At 32.5% G+C, this 22,229-nt stretch overlaps 2 protein-coding genes across 3 annotated transcripts in view; one reads left to right on the forward strand and one right to left on the reverse strand.

Moving 5' to 3' along the window:
• Positions 1–4,266, forward strand: part of Traf4 (TNF receptor associated factor 4) — a 33,819-nt gene extending 29,553 nt beyond the window's left edge. For both annotated transcript variants that reach the window (XM_088240816.1, XM_088240817.1), the window contains exons 4-5: positions 1,294–1,554; positions 2,045–4,266. In XM_088240816.1, coding sequence (XP_088096942.1) covers positions 1,294–1,554; positions 2,045–2,398 — 615 coding nt within the window. In that variant the 3' untranslated portion in view covers positions 2,399–4,266. The remainder of the gene's footprint in view (positions 1–1,293; positions 1,555–2,044) is intronic.
• Positions 516–20,376, reverse strand: Psf2 (DNA replication complex GINS protein PSF2-like protein). Its single transcript, XM_088240818.1, has 4 exons — positions 20,369–20,376; positions 13,860–14,127; positions 13,316–13,586; positions 516–11,024 (listed from the first exon to the last, which is right to left on the reverse strand). Exons 2-4 carry the CDS (start codon positions 14,108–14,110, stop codon positions 10,941–10,943), a joined length of 606 nt encoding a protein of 201 aa, XP_088096944.1. The 5' UTR covers positions 14,111–14,127; positions 20,369–20,376; the 3' UTR covers positions 516–10,940.
• Positions 20,377–22,229: the final 1,853 nt, after the last annotated feature.

Here is a 22,229-nt window from a genome sequence, read left to right on the forward strand (position 1 = left end):
CGAGCAAATCTAACTTATGATTATCTTTGCACTGGAACATCTCGTTACATGGGAGATACGTTCCACACAGTACCGTGTAAAAAAAGTATACTAAACCAAAACATTGCTAGAAAAGTTTCCTTGTATAAAAATAAATTTGGGATTTTAAAAAAATGTTTACTATTTATTGTTCCTCATTTAAAAAAAATATATATACCGTGACATCACAATATGTAAAAAAATCGTAACAAAGATTATTCACTATCGCTATCATAAAATATATTCTACGCCAATAAGGTAAAAAGGTGATGTGGGACATTCCAATAACGAATACAATAATTTTATTACTGTGTATGGAAGTGAAATATGGAACTGGCAGAGGAAGGATGAAAGCCGAGTGAATGCGGTCAAAATGCGATATCTTAGACGAATGCGTGGGAAATCAATGTATGACAGAGTTACGAATTATGAAATCAGGCGAGAGTGTAAATCTGAGTCAGGGTATAATTGATAAGATTAAGAAAGGTCACTGAGATGGTTTGGACATGTAGAACGAATGGATGACGAAAGGATGGTAAAACAGGTATAAATAGCAAGAATGAACAGTAACGTGGCATAAGGGTGACCGAGGAAGACGTGGCATGAGGAGACAAACCGAAATCTTAAGCCTGGTCATGTCAAAAGCAGGCAGATATATGAATGTGGAAGAAGCTAGAAATGTATGCCAGGATATACGTGCGGCAGTCCGTCCTCTCTGCCTACCCCTACGGAGAAATGGCATGATTGTAGTAGCGATATTAGTTAAATGAACGTTCAATTTTTTATTTTACTATTGGGCCGTGTTATTTTGAAAAACATATTTGTAAAACGAAGTTCCAGAGTACACATACCTATAGGGAAAAAAATGTGGTATATTTTTTTAATTTGTCTATAAAATTATTACTAATTCTAAAATAACCACAGAATTTTGAAAAAAAAAATTAAAGTCAACTTGAACATAAACATAACACAAGAGAAAAATCAGACTCCCATTTAGAATAATAACAATCACATAATTCGATTTAACTGTAGTAAAAAAGAAATAGGAAAAACATTTATGAAGATAAAAAATTAATTTCAACTCAATCAAGACATAAGAATATTTTTATGTGTGCACTAAAATTTTAAGATTTAAAATAAATAAATAAAAACTGGACAAAGCCAAAATTAATAAACGAACTTTACTGTAAAAATCACACTTTTTCCCTTGTATTACAAAACATTTTAGTTTGTAAATATTCCTTTTTTCAATAATTGAATGTCATTTGCGTACAGGGTTCCCGCTCGGCATTGGAGCGCCACCTGGAGGAGAGCTGCGCAGCGCACCTTACACTCGTGGCAGCCTTGGCGGCGCGGCAGCAGCAGCAGCTGGGGTCCCTCAAGGCCTCGCTGGCTCGCCTGTCCCTCAACTATTCGGGCACGCTCATCTGGAAGGTGGCGGACTGGGCGGCCAAGATGCACGAAGCCAAATCCAAGGACGGCACCGAACTCATCTCACCACCCTTCTACACCAGCCAGTACGGCTACAAGCTCCAGGTAAATAGCCTCAATTCAGTATTTATTTTATCAAGTCGTGATAAGCTTTCAATTACGAGGCATATCCAGAAAGCATGTTCTGTTAGTATTTCTTTCCATCGCACCGGTGCGATCGCAGTTTCGCACATGCAGAGTACTTACCCTGATCTGGTGAAAAGGAATTGACACCATTATGAGTCAGCTAAGTGTTGTGTACGTTTCGTGGTGCTTGTTTGAAATGCCCGGTATAGTTGAAAACCTCGCCACTTGTGAGATAAGGTAAAGGATAAAATAAAATAAAAGACTTCTATGTAAATAACATCTATGGATAAAATAAATGATTACATTATTATATTTTTATTTCCCTTATTTGTTATTGGGATTTTTTCACCTTGCAGGATTGAGATCTACTTTCAGTACCCCTTTTGTATATTTTAATTAATTCATCAAAGAAGCATTTGAACACTTAATTACTTTTTTTTTCATTAATTATTGTTTCTTTTTTTCACAGGCTTCTGTATTCCTGAATGGTAATGGAGCAGGGGAAGCTAGTCACGTATCAGTCTACATCAAAATTTTACCCGGAGAGTACGACGCACTTCTGCGCTGGCCATTCTCTCACTCCGTCTCCTTCACCCTGTTTGACCAGACCTCCTGCCCCGAGAAGGCCTGCAATATTGTAGAAAGCTTCATCCCTGACCCCTCATGGAAAAATTTCCAACGGCCCAGCAAGGAACCGGATACCCTCGGCTTCGGATTCCCGAGGTTTGTCTCTCACGAGATGATCAAGAAACGCCACTTTGTGAAGGACGATGTCATGTTCCTTCGAGTCAAAGTAGATCCCAGCAAAATAGTAGCAGTCTAGAAAATATTTCGCTTTAGAGAGAGGTTTGAGAGGAGTTTTATTTTTTATTATTCTGTTTTTTTTTTGTTTTTTAAAAAGAAATATTAGCATTCTTATCAGAATAAAATTAAAATTATCATTAACCCAAATATTTTAACTTTGGTGGCCATTTTCAACGAGTCGTAAATAACTCACTATTAGAAAATGGAGATCAAGTTGGAGTAGAGTGGGGTTCGAACCTCGGACCTCTGATCCGCGAGTCCGCAACACTAGCCACGGTACCACAATCTGATTAAAAATTGGTTTTTAAATGTTGTGATGAAATTAAATTTGCTCTCATAAATTCAAGTACTTAATTAAAAAGTATCTTAGTCGAGTTTGTGCTTTATAACAGTTTAGAAGTCTATTTCATTTTTATGAAATTACATACACTCATTATAACGCAGGGTTTCATAACTAGGTTACTTCAAAATCGGCATTTGTGAGTTAGCCACTAAAAACACATACTTTTATCCTGCTACATGAATGCAACAAATAGACCTTTAAAATCATCATAATGTAATAATTGTAATGAATCACTTCTTGCCTATGTAGCATTCATGGAGGAAGATAAAAATATGTTTTTAGTGGGTAAATAAAAATGCTGATTTTGAAGTTACCTAGTTGTATTAATTACCCACCCTATGATATTACGTCAAACAAATTTCAAACCATGAATTTCAATTAAAGCCTTTTAATTCTGAATTATGTATATTACATAATATTTCTGTAAGAATGTTAAACCCAGAAGCGATTTATTGAAATCGTTATTATTAGCTTGTTTATTTTTGTACGATTAAAGGTTCACACAAATATACATAATTTGTCAGTGAAAATTAATAATATTTATTAACATAGTTTATTGAGATCTCTTACTTTAGTTAATGTTCGTTCATTGTGTAATATATTCTGCAGTAAGACTGCTTATTTGTGGAGAAGGTTTAATACCATTTGTAAATACTAAACAATCATAATGATAGTGAATGTACATATCGATTTATTAATTTACTTATAAATAGTTAAGATTGTTTGAGATACATTCGAGCGAAACGGTAATCATGTTTTATTATTTAGATAAATATCTTATTTTACATGTCAAGTGAGACGAGAACTGATAGTTATAGATTTACAAGTCAGCATTAAATATTAATTATATATGTAGTTTGCTAAAAAATTATAAATGAATTGATAATAAGATCTTTTGGTATAAAAGCATACCTAAAAGATCTTCATTGGAGTCATTACATTACATAATTTATTCAATGTATTGTTTTGCAAACTAGAACAGATGAAGCTTGTCCCGAAAAGTTTATTTTGTAACATTTATTTTTTGTTTCTAAATGAACACCAAAATTTATGCCACGTCACGAAGAAAATAATTTTAATCTGTACATATTTTGTATTTCTTCATTCATTCAAGATTTTGACTTGTTAATCTACAATTCTTTATAATATATTAGAGATAATAACTAGTTCAGTTCTCTGACATAATGGCCGCATATTGGAATGGTATTTTTATATCAGACAAGTTAATATATTAGCTGGAGATAAACCAAAGGTTGTTTAGAATACTTTGCACAAAAACTTGTATAATTCCCTCTGCAAAGTACTTCATAATCAGTCATAATAATATATAGTAGGATAGTGAACAAGGCGGTGTCTATTAAATACCATCTGTGTACGATATTTAGTTCTAAAATATGTTTGTATTTCCAGTTTTATTCTTGTAAACATGAGAATAACCGTGTGCAAAATGCAATCTTGTTTAAGACATTCATGTGTATATTATTTCGAATTAAGACTATTTTGTATCCCAAACAAATAAATAACAAATTAAACATTTATATTAACATATGTCTTTTATTTATTTTTTAAAAACAGCATTTATTGCCAATTAATATAGTTTATATGCCAATGTCCATATAAAATATGTACATGCTAAATAAATAAACAATTTGAAAAATTAAACATTTATTAGGCTTACAATTACATACTATAATAAAATAAATAAATATATTACATGTATTTTACAGGGATTCTGAGTAGAAATCTTACATTTTGTAAATTTTCACAACAGGTACAACTTTCAATTATAAAACTAATATGGGCATGCGCATCACATTAAAAATACGCATTAACCCACTGCACCACTAATAAAGATGACATAATTTGTTCATACAACACACTATTTAATTTAGACACATTGTTTTATTACAAAAACATTAAGACTAAATTAATATTTTGTAATAAATTGTGATTATTACATTTTATTATGAAATCAGTGGCCGAAATAAACTTATTTATGTCATTTTTATGAATTCAGTTATTGTCATTCAGTTTTATTGTAAAAAAAATCACTTCAAAGACAAATCGGCGAATCGCCGGTCAAGGTCAATTTGTCACTGACACACAAAGCCGGCGATCCGCCGGCTTTATGTTGCAATGGGTTAAGCTAGGGTTTCCTAGGACAGCGGTGCCCGTATCTTAACGGCCGTAGTGAACGGTGATGCGGTAGACAGCCGTCGTAGTGGTGACTAGAGAGTGGTTTTATTTTTTAACGGTGTTATCAACACCATTTTTATAGGAAACCACTCTCTAGTCACCGTTACGACGGCTGTCAACCGCATTAATGTTCACTACGGCCGTTAAAATACGGGCACCGCTGTCCTAGGAAACCCGAGCTTTAAGCACACAAATATTCTGATTCAGAAAATGAAGCAATTATTGAGTCAGATTTAAAAAATATAATTTCAGTAGAACTTCGTTTATCCGAACTCCAGTGATCTGGATTGTCACATATTCGGACCGTTATCAAGAAATTAAAAAGTGGAAAAGGCAATGCTTGCACATCGATGGGCGACGGTTTCGTGAGCTCTGTGACATGATCCCTGATGTCAGTAAAACCACCATTGATAAGGTTTTGACAGAATATTTGGAATACCACAAGGTCTGCGCAAGGTAGGTCCCAAAAATGCTCACCGAAGATCACAAACAATATCGGGTTGAAGCAGCCCGCGAATTTCTTGTGTGCTACATCGATGGCAAGGAATTTTTTGACTCAATTGTGACTTAGGACGTGACCTGGGTACACTACACGACGCTAGAGAAAAAGGAACAAGGTGTCATACAGATTTGCGGAAGCTGCGAAAGTTTAAACAAAAATTGTCTACCGGCAAAGTGATGGCGAGCGCATTTTGGGACAGGGAGGGGTTATTGTTGCGCGAGTTTATGCCTATCGGCACAACAATAAATGCCGGTCGCTATTGTCAGACTTTGAAGAACCTTCTCTGTACAACTAAAAACAAAAGAAGGGGCATGTTGATGAAGGGAGTGTTTTTGCCTCATGATAACGCTTGTCACGCCGCCCACGCAACAACCGCTTTCATTGCCAGATTTGGATTCAGCCCAGACATAGCCCCAAATGACTATCATCTTAGATTAGAATATTGCAACAATTATATCTACTGTCAAAAAGGCTTCTTTGTTCTGCTCTGTGAAAAATATTAATTAAATATAATTTGGTCAATTTCTTAATTGGTGTAATACATTAATTTGTGGAGAATTTAAATATTAATAAGTGACATATCGTCGTTCGGCATGCAACACCGCGAATTCAACATTTTATTAAAGTGATTTTTTGATACCATTCGATTCGTTATCTTTTTCTCCATAAATGTGCATACCCAGAATGTCAAATATTTTTATTAATTGTCATTTTTAAGGGCAAAATGTAACACCGCGTATGTTGTCTGCACTGCAACCCCGCGAATGTGTCATGGCGGCCATAGTGTATTCACAGATTATATAGTACAAGAGTGTATTTTTGACAGCACACCGAACGTACGCCTCACGTGAGCAGTTTTTCAATTGTAAATTGTGTTTAGGTCTCCAATTTAACAGTAATTAAAAATAAATAGTAATTATGATGAGTGAATTAATGAATGTGCAATTATTTGGCTTTAAAAAAATGACACAACCGCGAATGTGAACGTAACAATTACAATACCCGAATAAAAATTATTTCTGAATTAAAAACCAATAAAATAAACATACAGGTATTTAAAAAGCAAAAAAAAAAATTTTATTAATTACTTATGTAAATAACAACTTTATTCGCTCTCCTGAACATTTTGTTTCATATCGCTTACGCGGTGTTGCATGCCGAACGACGATATAGTGTTTGCTTTTGAGAAGGTTTTTTTATTGTTTTCTTCGAAAAAGTGTATTGCAATAATTTTTTTTTAATCAATTCATATAAATAAAAATAAAGCTAAGGAAGTTAAGGAGATAAACAAGGTGTCTTCATGTATTCAATGTAAAGTGGATTTAATCGGTGAAGCAAACAAAGCTACGTGTGATGGGTGTAAAAGTTATGTTTGTGGTACATATTAGTAGTGGATTGACAGCTACGGAAGTTAAATGCCTCCAACTCAAAAGCAGAGTTCTGCAATTCCATTTCACAGACTGGAAGGAGGGAATACCCATACTCATTAAATGTTAAAAGACCTGCAAGAGGAAGTTTCGACACTCAAAAACAATCACAGTAGTAACAACGTTAATGATGTGATAGCAGAGCTAGAAGAACGGAAAAGACAATCTCGAAATATCATAATGTTTGATGTGCATGAATCTAACGCTAGGAAAACGGAACTGAAGACCAACTCGGACAAACGCCTCGGAAAACGGGTAGGTACATCTACTAAACTGCGTCCAAAGCGTCCCGAGGATGCCCAATATATCTTGAAATATGACATAAAACCAAAAAAGCAAAGTCCATTAAAGGAGACCAAACGCCGATGGAACATGAACATATACTAAAATTAAGAAAGGAATTGTGTGAGCAGACGGAGAGAGGAGAATCCAATTATAATTACAATAAAATATTTTTTTGGCACACCGAAGATTATCAGTGTAAATGAAACCACCAGAATCGCCCCAAAAAACCAGAACCAATGAAAATTATTTCCAATATTCGCATCCTTTATACAAACCTAGCATCACTCATGGCCAAACTCAATTTACTGATAGAACAAATAAATAAAATCAAGCCATCAATCATTATTACAACCGAATCATGGTTAAATCCTAACATTACAGATTCGATAGTTCATATTCCCGGCTATAACATTTTTAGAAATGATCGAACTAACAGGAAAGGTGGTGGGACAGCTATATAAGCCAACAATATATTAAATGGAGAACAATTACAAATAAAACTGAGCACCAAGTACAAGTAATTCTCACCATGAAGCACTATGGTTGGACCTCAGCATTGGACCTTTTAACTTTCATTACTACAATAATACTTCTGTCAAAACATTAGTGATTCGAATACGCAAAACGGTATTATCTAAGTTAAAAGTGAATTTCAGAAAGTGTGTTAATACAAAGCCCTGCATTGAGTTTCTACGCTTAATAAAAGTGGTTAAAGTGAGTTTGATCTAAATATTGTGGTCAACTTGACGTGACGCGGCAACTGTCTTTAGACATTTTCGACTTTACAGGCTGATACTTTGATAAGTACACGATAGATGGCCAAAATGTTTGTATTAAAATATTCCCTGCACATTTGTTGGTAAATAACATCTCTGGATGATTCCAAGAATCATATTTGTTTATATTATAAAAGATTTCCATTCCCGCTCGGCGGTGACCTCGTCCGGTATATCGCGTGTCCTATTACCTTATCTTTATGTACCTTGTGTTATTTTTGTACTGATCAATTAAAATAATTTTATTTATAATTATAACAACTTTTAATAATAACTACTACATTAATAATAAGTGCGTATCGTGTTTATAAAAATAATATTTTAGGCTGTAATTCAATACAATAAATCTTATATACCTAAATAATAATAAAATCTCAATTTGTCTAACCGATTTTCAAGTGATGACCAGATTGAAAACACTTTGCTAGATTCTGATTCAGATTTTGAAGTAAGTAACGATGAATCCTTTCATGTTAAAGACGATTATCAATATGAAAGCGATGCCCCTGAGATTGCCACTCCAACCGACATGTTTTTATCAACTACCGACGTTCAAACATTAGCTCAACCGTCCACATCTAGTGGTACTGCTGCTATAGATGACTGTTCTTCAACTCCGACCGAGATTCAATCTGTACCTGGCTGGACATTTGGTACTTTTGTTCCCTTTATCCATGAATTTGATGTCTTTTTCTCAGGTATTACTCAATTTTCTAATTTAATCGAAGCAGATTTTTTTTGCATTTCCTAAATCATGACATAATGTCAAAAATGTCTATAGAAACTAATAAATATCATTCACTATAGAAAAAACAGCACCATCACAAAAATCTCGCCTACAAAGATGGAATGAAACCAGTACAGTTGAAATGTACGTATTTATAACTGTGACGATGTTGATGACAAGGAATCGTCATTTAACGATTGACGCATCAAGCATTTTTGGTCAAATTATGCCTTGAGATCACTTAATATCACTTTAAAAAAATGAAAACCCTAAAGCTGCTGTCAAGTTATTACTCGATAAACTAGATTGTAGCGATCTTACGATTTTATAAATATCTATACAAACCCCGCAAAGAAAATTGTCACCGTTCAACACTAAGGAAGCTAAAGAAAGGGTGATGAGCCAAAAGAAAATTAAAGGAAATATTACCCCAAAATATTTAAGCCTTTCAGACTCCGACGGGAAAATATATCTAAATGAAAAATTAACGACCTATACCACCTGGGTGGAATGAATTTCAGAACCGACGAGAAAATTTAAGATATTAAGATAAGAAAGTATTATCAAGTAATCTGTGGAAAACACATGTATTATTCATTTTATATTTTTTATATTTATTTATCATAAATTTACTTGTAAGATTGTTGTATTAAAAAAAGTTTGAAAAATCATTTGTTTTTATTTTTTGTGTAAGACTTTATTTTTTATAATTTAATAACCAACAAAAAACTATACCTTCTTTGGGGTTAATTAAAAACTAACACATATAACTAGGTTTGATGAAAAAATATATGGAATATTTGAATTTAGAATTTAAATATATAATTGCAAGAGCCCATTTATGTTCAAACTAGATTGGTACGGTCCATTCAAATATTCAATAAATCTTTGCTTATATGCATGAGTGACCAAACATTTTCAAATAAACTATATTTGTATGACAAATGAAATTTGAAATAAAATTCATTCAAAAGCACTGCAAACATGTTTAATAACTAATCTGTCAGAGGACATAAAAACGAAATCGCTAATGAAATTGAAGGCCAAAAAGTGCACTCAAGAAATGTTTCCAGGATGAGAAAAAAAAAAAAAAAAATCTTTTTATATCCATGTTTTAATATTGTTTTTTAGTTTTTAATTTTTGTACATCTAACTAACACATTATATTGTTATATTTTAAATTGTAAAAGGCACTTGTGCTGTATAATAAATAAATAAAAATAAAAGTACATATATTATATCTGATGGTGATTACTTTGAAGGAGGCATTAATATTGAGGAATAAATTATTCTTAAAATGTTATGTTTTCTTCTCAATAATGATTACCATGCTGTGCGATTTGGAGTATGCAAACGATGCGTTTCTTCTTAAAAAGTCTGTTGGTGATTTTTAGGAAATTGTTGAGAAACTGCAGAAAAACTCCATGTCTGGGTCTTAATATTAATACCAAAAAGATTCAGATTATGGGCAACAAATCCTGTCCCGAGTCTGATCAGCCTCTCTATAATAATGAACAGAGGATCGAGAAAGTTGACAGCTACATAACTGAGGATGGAAGCACAGCACAGAGAGCTCGCAACCCGCCCAGGAATTGCTGGAGCAACTTTTAACATGATGCGTGCTGTCTGGAACTCTAGTCTATACTCGGTCAAAACGAAATGCCGATTATTCAACTCTTATATAATGCCAGTACTCCTATACGGGTACGAATCTTGGCATCTTAGCAAAGTGCAGAACACCAAACTTCTGAGTTTTGGTAGTAAGTGCTTAAGGAGAGTATTAGGCATAAGGTGGTTCAATTTTATAACTAACATTGAAGACCTGGCTTGGACACGTGCTACGCATGCCTCAGGAGAACCTTAACCCAAGCCGCCTGTTTTTTAAACCTGCGAGCTCACGCCGTCCTGGAAGGCAATCGATGATGATCTTTCGACTTTATTCGGCGGAACTAAGGGGCGCTGGATTAACGTGGGAGGAGGCAAGAGTGCTGGCTGGCTATAGGGTGTCCTGGAGGCAACTGGTGATGTACACATGCTCCACTTAGAAGCGGATGTGGAAAAGAAGAAGAATGATAACCTTATATTTGTTTTACAGATGATCATGATAAGCTACATTTGGTGTATCGGTGTAGTACCACGATGATTAGTAATTTATCAGTATTGACTGTTTAAAAAATTAATGTCCTGTAAAACGGTTGTAGATTCACAACCCTTGGACCTGACGAAGTGCATAACATTCTTTACAGTTTGTAAATATGATATGCAAACTGCAGAATCCAATTCCTGGTTTCCGTATCCCGGATCTTCACTGCGAGCTGAAGGACATGTTTGGGTTGCTGAACGACATGGAGCTGTTGACTCCTGATGATGGAATTGATGTCTGCACTGTCTGAAAAACAGAAAAATCGGAAACATTTTACGGAGATTTTTAACATTATAATTTAAATATTTTTATGTTTGAAAAATAATATTTGAACTTTAAAGTTCTTGTGATGGGATAGCTAAGAGGCATGCAGGGATTCTGGGTTCGTTTCCCGGTTGAAAAACCGCAAAATCCTGATGAGATTTTTCTAATGCCTCGGTAAGTATTCTGTGCTGTAATTCACCACTCCTATTAGGCCTCTTGGCCTGTTGTGATGCACAATTTTAAAATCTGATGTCATGACAAACCAAATTTTTCACACTTTTCAAAATAAATATTCAGTACATTATCGAAACGTCATTTTGTCAACATCGTCAAACCCTTATCCGCATCTGATAGTGCAATGGGCACTATGAAATACAAAACCACCTTATAAACAAATGTTTCATGTCGATCCTCCCGGGAATCGAACCAAGGACAAAGTGAAATGCGCGAGTTTGTGTATATTTTATTATTATCGGGATGTAAATACAATGTGTTAAAGATTAATTTTCAGTTTGTAAAAAGAGTTTTCAATTATTGTTTCAGTGGCTAAATATATTTTTATTTAATTTGGAGAAAAAAATCTAGTTTGATTTGACGGACTCAAAATGGATGGAGAATATGAATGTATGATATATACAATGTATAAAGATTTGCGGTCGCAGGCCCTACGGCATGGGATGCTCTCCCAGCAGAGGTCCGAAACTGTGAGAGTGAAGTGATGTTTCGGAAGAAACTTAAAACCCATTTGTTCTCTAAATCATTTGAATAAATTCTTAGCATGTTGTGACAAAGTACATTATTTTTCTTAAATTAAAAAGTTAAAATTAAATTTATATCTTTATATAATCACTTTGTAAAGCGCCTTTGAGGTATTATATTACGAAAATGGCGCTACATAAGTTATCCATAATTATTATTATTATTAAAGATATAATGTATGAATTATACAATGATGAATGTATGTGGCAAGTGACAACCCTACCATTTTATGAAAATTTTAATTGCAATTTTCTGAGACAATGGTGTCTTAAATGACACATAGTGTAAAGTTTATATTTGAAGCACTAACTTTGTTATTAACCACTAATTTTTGATTATTTTTTTTTACACCGAAAGGTTTCAAAGCAAACAAGCTTCTTCATCAAGGTTTACGTAACTAATGAATTAATTCCTATTTTATTTTTATCATGTTCACTAAATACTACACATGGACCCAATAAATTAAGTCTTTTTTTCCTTACAAGGGTGGTAATTTGATATCAATATTTTCGAAGCTAGACAGGAGAGGACTAAAAGAAATATTGTTTATTTGGTTATTAATTATTTGTTTCTTATTATGAATCACTTTTTTAATTTCTAAGTAGCCTAATTTTAATATTTTATTTTCAACATGAAGTACTTTTAATCCAGTGTCTTTATTAAAGTTATGATTATTTCATATCAGATGATTTGCAAATTCAGAAAAATGATTATTATTTAAACATCTTAAGTGTTCTTTTACTCTAATATTAAAGTTTTTTTTAGTTTTTCCAATGTAGATTGAATTGCAATCATTACAATTTAATTGGTATATCCTAGATTTAATATATTTATGGACTTTGTCTCTATACTTTTTTAACAATGTTCCTATATTATTAGTTGTGTAGAAAGCCGGTTTAATGTTTGATGGTAGGGAATTAGATAATTGTTTTGAAAAAATGTCATTTATAAAAAGAATCCGCCTCCATAGTTTAGGTGGGTTTGCTTTATTTACTGTGGGAGTAGAATATAAATATTTATTTATAAGTTTGCGTTTTTGTTTTAATATTTTATCCTTGTAAGGAAAAAAAGACTTGATATATTCGGTCCACGTGTAGTATTTAGTGAACATGATAAAAATAAAATAGGAACTAATTTATTATTTGCGTAAACCTTGACGAAGAAGCTTGTTTGCTTTGAAACCGGTCGGTGGAAAAAATAAATAAAAAATTAGTGGTTAAAAACAAATTTGTTTTATTTATTTTATTTTATGACACATAGTGTATTTATTAGGTAAATTTTTATGCATCTTTTTTGTCATTTGTGTTTTCAAAATATTTATTTTAGGTGTTATCTTTTCTAAAAGTTGCCTAAAATTTCTTGACCCGCTGAAAACTCCCGTAGCAATACTTAGCAGCACAAAACAGGTTAAATCTCTAATTTTTTTCTTGTGTTTTGACCACACAGCACAGGAAGATGCGGATTTTTTAAATACAGTTAGGGAAGGGTTAATTATACATCACTGGATAGTGTACCTTTTGTAATCTGTAAAGTTGATCCATAGCATACGGAAGTAACGGCTTGGCAGAGTTTATTTCCATCAAGGTGAGGTGATCCAGTCTACCATAGCTTCCTCCGGACTTCATGAGTGCATCCATTGATGTCCTTAACTTTGACATTCGAATGTCCCAAATATCCTTGACAGCAGTGCGAATCTCGTCTGAATGGGGAATATCTTCAGCAGCCACACACAACAACAATTTCGCTTCTACCATGTAGTGTTCGTTCGGCATTTTTGTGAAGAACCTAACAATAAAACCCCAACATGGAAATAAATACTTTATGGGGTGAAATGCCGTCCTTGTCTGAAAACATTTGGACCAGAAAGGTCATGATGTCACACAGTCAGAGAGGAATTTTACTTAATTATTAATTAAAAAGGGACAGATTATTAGCCCTATAGATGTTTCCCTTCTATAAAATGTTATCTATCTCATTACAGTACAAACTGTGTTGAATTCTTCAGAAGTTGAAATGTCTAATCAATGTTTTTGAAATTCAAAATGAAAGGTATCTTACCTTGAACGTTTTTCTTCCTCTTTTATTTCATTCAAAATATCCAAATCCATCCAATCTGGCGGCACAATCCTACATTTTTGTTTGTTTTTAAACATCACAGCCAGCCAAATAGGCGTAGAAACCGGCAAACCGGCGACAAAAGGCCCCAGTTCACCAGAAATGAGAAATATCTTGTCATAGCTGAAGTTTGGAATAATCTTCACGTGTTTATTTTCGGCCAAAAATTCTATTTCATCCGGTTCCATTTTCATACGGTTCCGATCAGTTGCTATTTAATAAACATTTGATTGTTACATTAGTCAGAGAAAAAATATATAACAAGAATGAAGATGAATTCATTCACGCAGACACAAACCATAAGTAAATGCAAAACCAATATTGAAAACTGCAATTTAACTGATTTTAAAAAACAACTAAAATGTCTTAAATTCAAAGTGATTCTAGGACAGAGAGCGCGAACAAAACAAAAAACGGAAGAAAAAAAAACAAATGAAAAGCCAATCAGAACTAAGAACTAAGAACGCCACAGGCAAAACCACAGATTTCAAATTCAAAACGTCAAAAGTGAAATCACAGACTACAGACATGAAATGCGAGAAGGCAGGAAAAAGATTTGGTCATGCAGATTCCACGGATTAAAGATTTGATAGGGACCAGAGACAAACTTCTATAAACTAAAAAATCTGCGAAATAAAACGGTAGGTACTAATGTAAAAAATAAATCAAATGGACAAACATCGATTATTATAAATTTATTTTTGTTCAACCAAGTGGAAAGTGTAAAAATCAATTTCATATATTAAACATTGATTCATTATACTTTAGTACAGTAAATTATTTAATAAGCAATAGTTGGAAGGGCTCTTAACGCTTATTTTTGACCCCTAAATGTTTTACAAAAAAAATAGAAAAATTCTATGTATACTACTCTTCTCAACTACCAAACTTTTCAAACAGAAAGTTTAATTTTTTGAGATTGGAGGATATTTACGGAAAGTGTTGTATGCTTCAGGTGCATAAGGAAAGCTTCCAATAGGATCTTATTACAAAAAGGATTCCTCGCTCTAACAGATAATAAAAACTACTACGGCCAAACATCACTATACTTATATAGGAAAAAAAATTTTCAATCATTTACCATAAAATCTACAGGAAGAAATAAATTATGAAAAATCAGATAATTAACTTTAACATAAAATTAAATACACATGTGTATATTTATGAATTTTGTTTTTTTTTAAGTGTTATGTTTTCTTAATTTTAAAATTATTTAAATTACTTATTTATTTATTGAATTTCGTTTCTTCTTTAGATTATTTTGCATACTTGCCAAACATGAGAGCCAGACCTTTTTTTTGGCAAGTTCAACCTTAAGTGTTCTATTCATTATTTTATGTTCTGTTTTCTTGCTAATAAAGTTTTACCAATTAAACAATGTGTAAATTGTTTTTGTGTTTGTTATTTTTTTATGAAAAATATTACTACACACTAGAGAAGGGCATTTTGTTTTTTTTTATAAGATTAGCTGTAACAGTTACCATTTCACAAATTAAGCTGTTTCATGAAGACATTTTTAAAAAAACAGTTTAGTGCAGTTCATTTTATTTACTTCTGCCCCTGGTCATTTTGTTTTTGTTTTTTTGAAAGTATTTATTTATTTTCTTGAAACTGTTTTAAAATGGCAGTTACATTTTTTTACAGCCTCTACTGTACACAACGTTAAGTGGAAAAAGAAAAAGGAGAAAAGCAAGGAAAATTAATAAACTATTGTTTTATGAATATTTCAGAAATGACTGTGATAAATTTTAGACATTTTCATTCTTGTTTTATTGATTTATACTTTTTATAAAATATAAAACAAAAAATAATGTGTCTTACTGGGAGACAATAAAATGAACTAAACTTTAAATTTGTGAACTAAATCATTTTTCAACAATGTTTGATTATGTCCAAATGCTTGCAGACTGGCTGGATTTCCTCCCTAGGGAGTTGTTCATATTTAAATTTATTTCAACAGAGAGGGAAAAATTTTTGAGAAGGGAATATGGAAGTCTAGGCATTTACAGGGCTTATGACCTGTCATTGGCTGGTTTAAGTTGAAACCTTTATCACGTGGGTGAGATTCATCCGGCTGAACCAAATCACCTACTAGGCAACGCCTGAAAACAATTTTTCAATTTTTATACTTCTTCTTTTACAGCAGCTCTTTTACTTCACAAAAGTCAACAGATGGAAGAGTTGAGGTAATGTGGATGTTCAAACATAGGCAGAATGGTGAATGTTACACAGTGTGTAAAGTGGCCACTTAAACCAGCCAATGACAGGTCATAAGCCCTGTAAATGCCTAGACTTCCATATTCCCTTCTCAAAATTTTTTCCCTCTCTGTTGAAATAAATTTAAATAATTTTTCTTTTCGAATTTATTCCAACTCACTTTATCGCTTATTTTATTTAAATGGGTCAAACAAACCATCAAGCCATTCCTCCGTAGGGATAGGTAGAGATGATAGAACGCCACATCACTCTGTCTTTACACACATACCTAACTTTCTCTACATTCATACAATTTCTCATACACGCGCGCTGATTATTCCAATTATGGTGACCGGTCTATACCGGTGTTTTTAGTGTGTTTAGCCTATGCTACAACTGATTCGTTTGAGATTACGAGAAAAACAGCCAGAATACGAACAAAGGCATGACACAAAGTTATTCTTCTGCATGATAACGCTCGACCTCATGTCGCAAAAGTCGTAAAAAAAATATTTGGAATTGCTGAAGTGGGATATTTTACCGCACCTGCCGTATTCGCTGGACATTGCTCATTCTGACTACTGCTGTTGTTCTGATGGATGCAGCATAATTTGGCAGGTCACCGGTTCACTTTTTTTGCAGAAATCGGAAATTGGCTCCTAACTTGGATTGCCTCAAAAGACGAGACATTTTTTTGAGATGAAATCCGAAAATTGCCTGAGAGGTGGGAAAAAGTAATAGCCAGAGATGGACAATACTTTGATTAATCTGTTCATTAATTTTGTTCCGAAATATATGCATTTTTGTCCATAAAAAACGAACCGAACTAATTAGTCATGAACTTTTAAATTATGATTTATTATTAAAAATGTTAAATTTGTTAAAACTTAGCGATAGAAGAAAAAATATTATTTACCTATGAAATTTATTCAAAATTGTAAATTCAATATGGGAATGCCCAGAACTGTTATCTCTGATCAACTTCAGGGTGCCTGGAAGAATTACTAGACAGATGCCACCGTTTTGTAGCAACAATTCACGGACAGTGTATACTTGTAATGCAGTATTAAACAGACTTCATGAACTCGGCAATAGTTATTCCCACGTATCAGATATATTTAGTGTAGGGTATTGTTCCTATGGAAAAAACCTTTTTAAGTTTTTCAAAGATGGTGAATGGTAATTAAACTTTTAGTATAATTATTATATGATACAGTACCTTATGATTACAATTTTACCGTATTTATTAGTAAAAAAATACTATAACTAGATAGCTTCAAAATCAGCATTTTTGAGTTGCCCACTAAAAACACATATTTGCATCTTCCTCTACAAATAGGCAAGTCGCGATTCATTAAAATCACATTACATGGTCATATTATGATGATTTGAATGTATGATTGTAGCATTCATGGAGGATTAAAAAGTTTTTTTTTAGTTGGTAACTTACAAATAGCCGCATTTGCCTATGATGTCCAAGGCCCTAGGTTCAATTCTTTTTCAGAATTTTTACCTAGAAGTAGCTTCCGAATTAAAAACACCCGTCTAGGATTCTGACTATATTTCATGCATGGAACTGTTTCTCATTTACCGCTCTAATTTTTTTGCCTCCTCTTTTACATTAGTAATAGCTGCTCGATTGAGGAATAATATACCCACTAATATCAGACTTCATTATTCTCATTGAAATCACAATTAAAATGTCATTATATGAATATTTGTGTTTTTCTTTTCCAGTTTTACCAATATTTCGTTTATATTTACTATGTATCTTTTCAAATTAAACTGTTTGGGTAGGGAATACTCTTCTCACCTCACTCACTGCATGGGCTATCTCTTCGTTCTAATAACGAGATAACCTTTTCAATACTCATTCACCGCTCTAATTGTTTTGCCTCCTTTTTTACAGTAGTAGCTGCTAATCTACCCACTATTGTTAAAAACCTCCCTTCTTTATTCACGTTTAAATAATGATTGAAACATCGCTATCTGAATAATTGAGTTTTTCTTAATCCTCCTTCTTCCCTTCCCACTTTCACTCCCCTTTTTCTTCATAGTATAGTGTAGATATTTGGTTAATTTCTATTTCAAAAAAAAAATATCCATGTTCTGTTTTATAATTAAAATATTCTAATACACCTACAATATGTTCATTTACTTATTTACTAAAATCAAACGATTTGAGTATATGCCTGCCCTTATATGTACATAAAGTGTTTAAATAAATAGGAATTGATTTGTGTATCATGTAAATAATGTGTTAAAATAAATAAACATACTGTATTTGTCATTCCGTCTGGACACAGTAAAAATAAATAAATAAAACTGTCCTTTAAAACTCAACAGATTCTAAATAAACATTAAAAATCAGTTTAGCATACAGTGCAGATATGTGGGAGTTTGTCACAGCCACTCAAATATTTATAACTTGTTGAAACAAGTGTTCATAATAAAACTATGAAACACCCAGAAAAATTACAGATGTATGTAAGTACTTGTATTTTTTTTGTTAAATGGAATCCCAGGAAAATATTACATTTTTCAGCTTTTCATATGTATTGTGATGTAGACATTTAGTAAAAAAAAATCCTTTTTTTAACCCATTTTTCAAATGCAGGTTGTAAAAACATTATTTTTATTGGTATTAGTCACTGTACACATATAGTATTTTGTGTTAGGAAATATCTAAATAATATATTCATTTATCACTCTAATGCATTTAATAGTTGATAGTCCAATTAATTAATTATTACTTTTGATAAATGCTTGCTTAGCAAAACATTTAAAATGTTACAATTTAGATTGAACCATTATATATTATAATTTGTAGGTACATTGTAAAATGGAGTTACTTTACTATTTGTTTTTATTTAATTAATGGATGTGTTGTTTTTATAAATATTACTTTACCCATTTACACATTTTACCCATTTAATCTTATAAAATTACAAAATGGGGAGCCGGGTGCTTGTAATTTTTAAGATGATAAATACCTTAATGTTTTTACTATTTGATTGCAGTGATTACCCGAATGAGGAGAATACACAAACATTTATTTATTTATTTTTATTTAATTTTTAAACATTATTTTGAGTAAGTCAAAATTTTGGAAGACAAAAACTGGATTTAAACTTCTAGGGAGTTATTAAGAATGTTATATTACAACAGAGATGGAGAACATTCTACAGATGGGAATATTGAAGTCTAGGCACTTGCAGAGCTTATGGCCTGTCGTTGGCCAGTTTACATAGTCAATTTACGCACTGTGTAACATTCACTATTCTGCCTGTTTAAACATTCATATTTTTTTTATTTATTCATTTAAAGATACCTACATATTACAACAAAAAAACCTATCTCTAATTCTGAGGCCAAAATCCTTGTGTTGAGTTGGGATACAACATTATAGAAAGTGGAAATATGCATTTTATTAAGGAATACTAAAAATATAAATTATTACATAAACATAAATTTTGATAAACATCTGGACAACGCACTTAATAGTATATAAATCTATGCAATGTCTCTCAGCAGTTTCCTGCAATGATCTCTACCCTTAAACAAAATCCAAACTTGTACACTTCTCCTGAAAATGGCTTTCGTTTTTGAGAATTTAATATATTCATCCAGGACATTGCATACTCTTAGGGCCACAAAAGAGAAATTTCTCCGAGCGAAAGTTGTACGTGTTTTTGGAATGAAATAATTCAACTGATAATTAAGTGTGTAACCACTAGTGTTCTAAATACCATCAGGTTGCTGGAACAAGTTGGTAACTTACATTTCACTTTACTATAGATATTGCACTTTTAAAGTTAAAAGGTAATCCCAAATCAACAATTAAAATAAAACCACAAGCAGAGTAATTAATTTAAACTTATTATAAAATGTTATTTTTGTTTTTATTAAATATTACATATTTTATGAAGAGATCTCCTTAAAAAAAAATCTAGCTACCAATTTGTCCCAGAAACCCGACAAATGTATGGTTGAATAATATTAAGATTTTAAGTACTTTTAATTATTTGAAGAGTGAGTCACTCGGATAATGCAAATGGTCTAGTTGTTACCAGTTCAAGGGCAGTCTTTATATCTAGTATACTAACAAAAACCATCTGGTTTTCATAAATCTAAATATCAAATGTACAAAATGGTACTAAGTACGCAGCGATCAAATATTTGGTCAAACCTTATTGATTATAAGTAATTAGGCGATTCTAAATAAATATTATGTCAAGATAAATTTGATAACTCACATTTTGCTATCCAAAGTTAAATATGTTTAAGTTATGACTGATATATCACTGGGTGATTACTACAATTAGGTAACTTCTAAATCAGCATTTGTGAGTTGCCCACTAAAAAAACACCCTTTTATCCTCCTCCGTAAATGCTACAATCATGCATTTAAATTTTAATGAATCGCGACTTGACTATTAGTAGCATTTATGGAGGAAGATACAAATATAATACAGAGACAGTCTGCATTACGTGATAGGTTAAACAGCAAGTAAAGTAATGCAGACTGCAATTGTCAAATAAATAAATGCATATGTGTTTTTAGTGGTCATCTCAAAAATGCTTATATTAAAACTACCTAGTTGTAATTACCCACGACATTAAACTACTAACCATGCAGAATTAATAAAACAAAAACATATTACTATGTGTTGGTATATTGAAATATGAGTTTGTCATGAAATATGGTTATTCTCAGGTAAAAATACTGAAAAGGAAAATTGAGTGGAGATAAGTTCGCTCGTAGCGCAGTGGTTGACACATTTGTATTGCTTGAAGCCTGGTTAAATTCCTAGCAAGATCAATATAAAATGCAAAATTTTAAAGGTAGTTCGCTGTCCCTGGACTTCTGAAATGTGAGACTGATCACCTTACGTTACATTTGGTATACCAGTGCAGTGTTCTATGCAATACTGGGTGCGAATAGACAGATAACGGGGAGTTTAATAGTACCTACTTACTACAGTTTAGATACCATTTACTTTTATTTTATCACGAGTGTTCCCTTGGCAGGGGAACATAAATGATGATTTCCAGTGGGGAAAAATTATTATTGTAATAAAAAAGTTTTAAAAATATGCGCTGTTTGTAATAATTACAGAAGAAAATAATTTGTTTTTCAAATGCAATACTATTCTACTTTTACACTAAACTTTTATAAAGCAATTATAGTAAAAAGACTTTTATACTAATTTACCTCTCTAAGGCCGGGTTGTTTGATCATTAGTAAAAGGCCGTTTAAACATGGATAATACAATATTGTTTTGTCCCAGAACTCGACCGTTGTCCATGTGTAAAGAGTGATCTCTAGGACAAAACATTGTTCCGAGATATTGTCATGGAGATAGATGAGAAGGCTATCTCAGCCGAACAATGATTACCCCCACCACCGTGCGCGGCCGCATTGTCCTCGTGAACGCGCACGGACAGGACCTTATGACAATAGAGATTTGCTCGACGCGTACATGTTGCTCCTGCATATTTTTTCTGATGAAAATAGAGACTATTTATCATTTAGTTCTTTCTTTAACAATTCTAATACATCTTAGTATAAAATAAAAAGTATTTTTTGTGAACTCGCTCGTAATAAATATCATCGAGTATTCATTTTTGCAGAGCTCACGTGTGATCTGCAGCCGAATTTTTGTATTGTCCCAGCATTCTGTCCTGCGCAATTGAGGCTGTTCACGGATTTGGGACAAGAGAATATTGTCATATTTATTGTGTTGTCATATCTATTATTGTCATAGTAAAAGTATCCAGTAATAGTAAAAAATTTGAAAAAGTATTTATTTCTTCATAGAAAAAAAATTGTTTTTAAAATTGTTATAACATTCGATTTTTAACTATAACTAATGATCAAACAACCCGGCCTTAAACACCTCTGTTTTATCAATATGCAGTAGATCAGTAACATACAGCATCGGATCTAACGGGATCTAGTATCCCGCCACTTACTGAAAAGGCCCGTCCCTTTTCACACATTTGTAAATTTATGTGAGTATATTATTCTCCCCTTCCTAGTAGGCAAGTGTTTGATTCTTTGTGCCAACTGAACCTATGGTAGGTCCAGCTTTGGTGGTATACAACTGATTAGTA

Source organism: Micrasema longulum, unplaced genomic scaffold (assembly GCF_059751315.1).
Source record: "Micrasema longulum isolate JH-2025_06_02 unplaced genomic scaffold, ASM5975131v1 h1tg002613l, whole genome shotgun sequence".
Taxonomy (NCBI): domain Eukaryota; kingdom Metazoa; phylum Arthropoda; class Insecta; order Trichoptera; family Brachycentridae; genus Micrasema; species Micrasema longulum.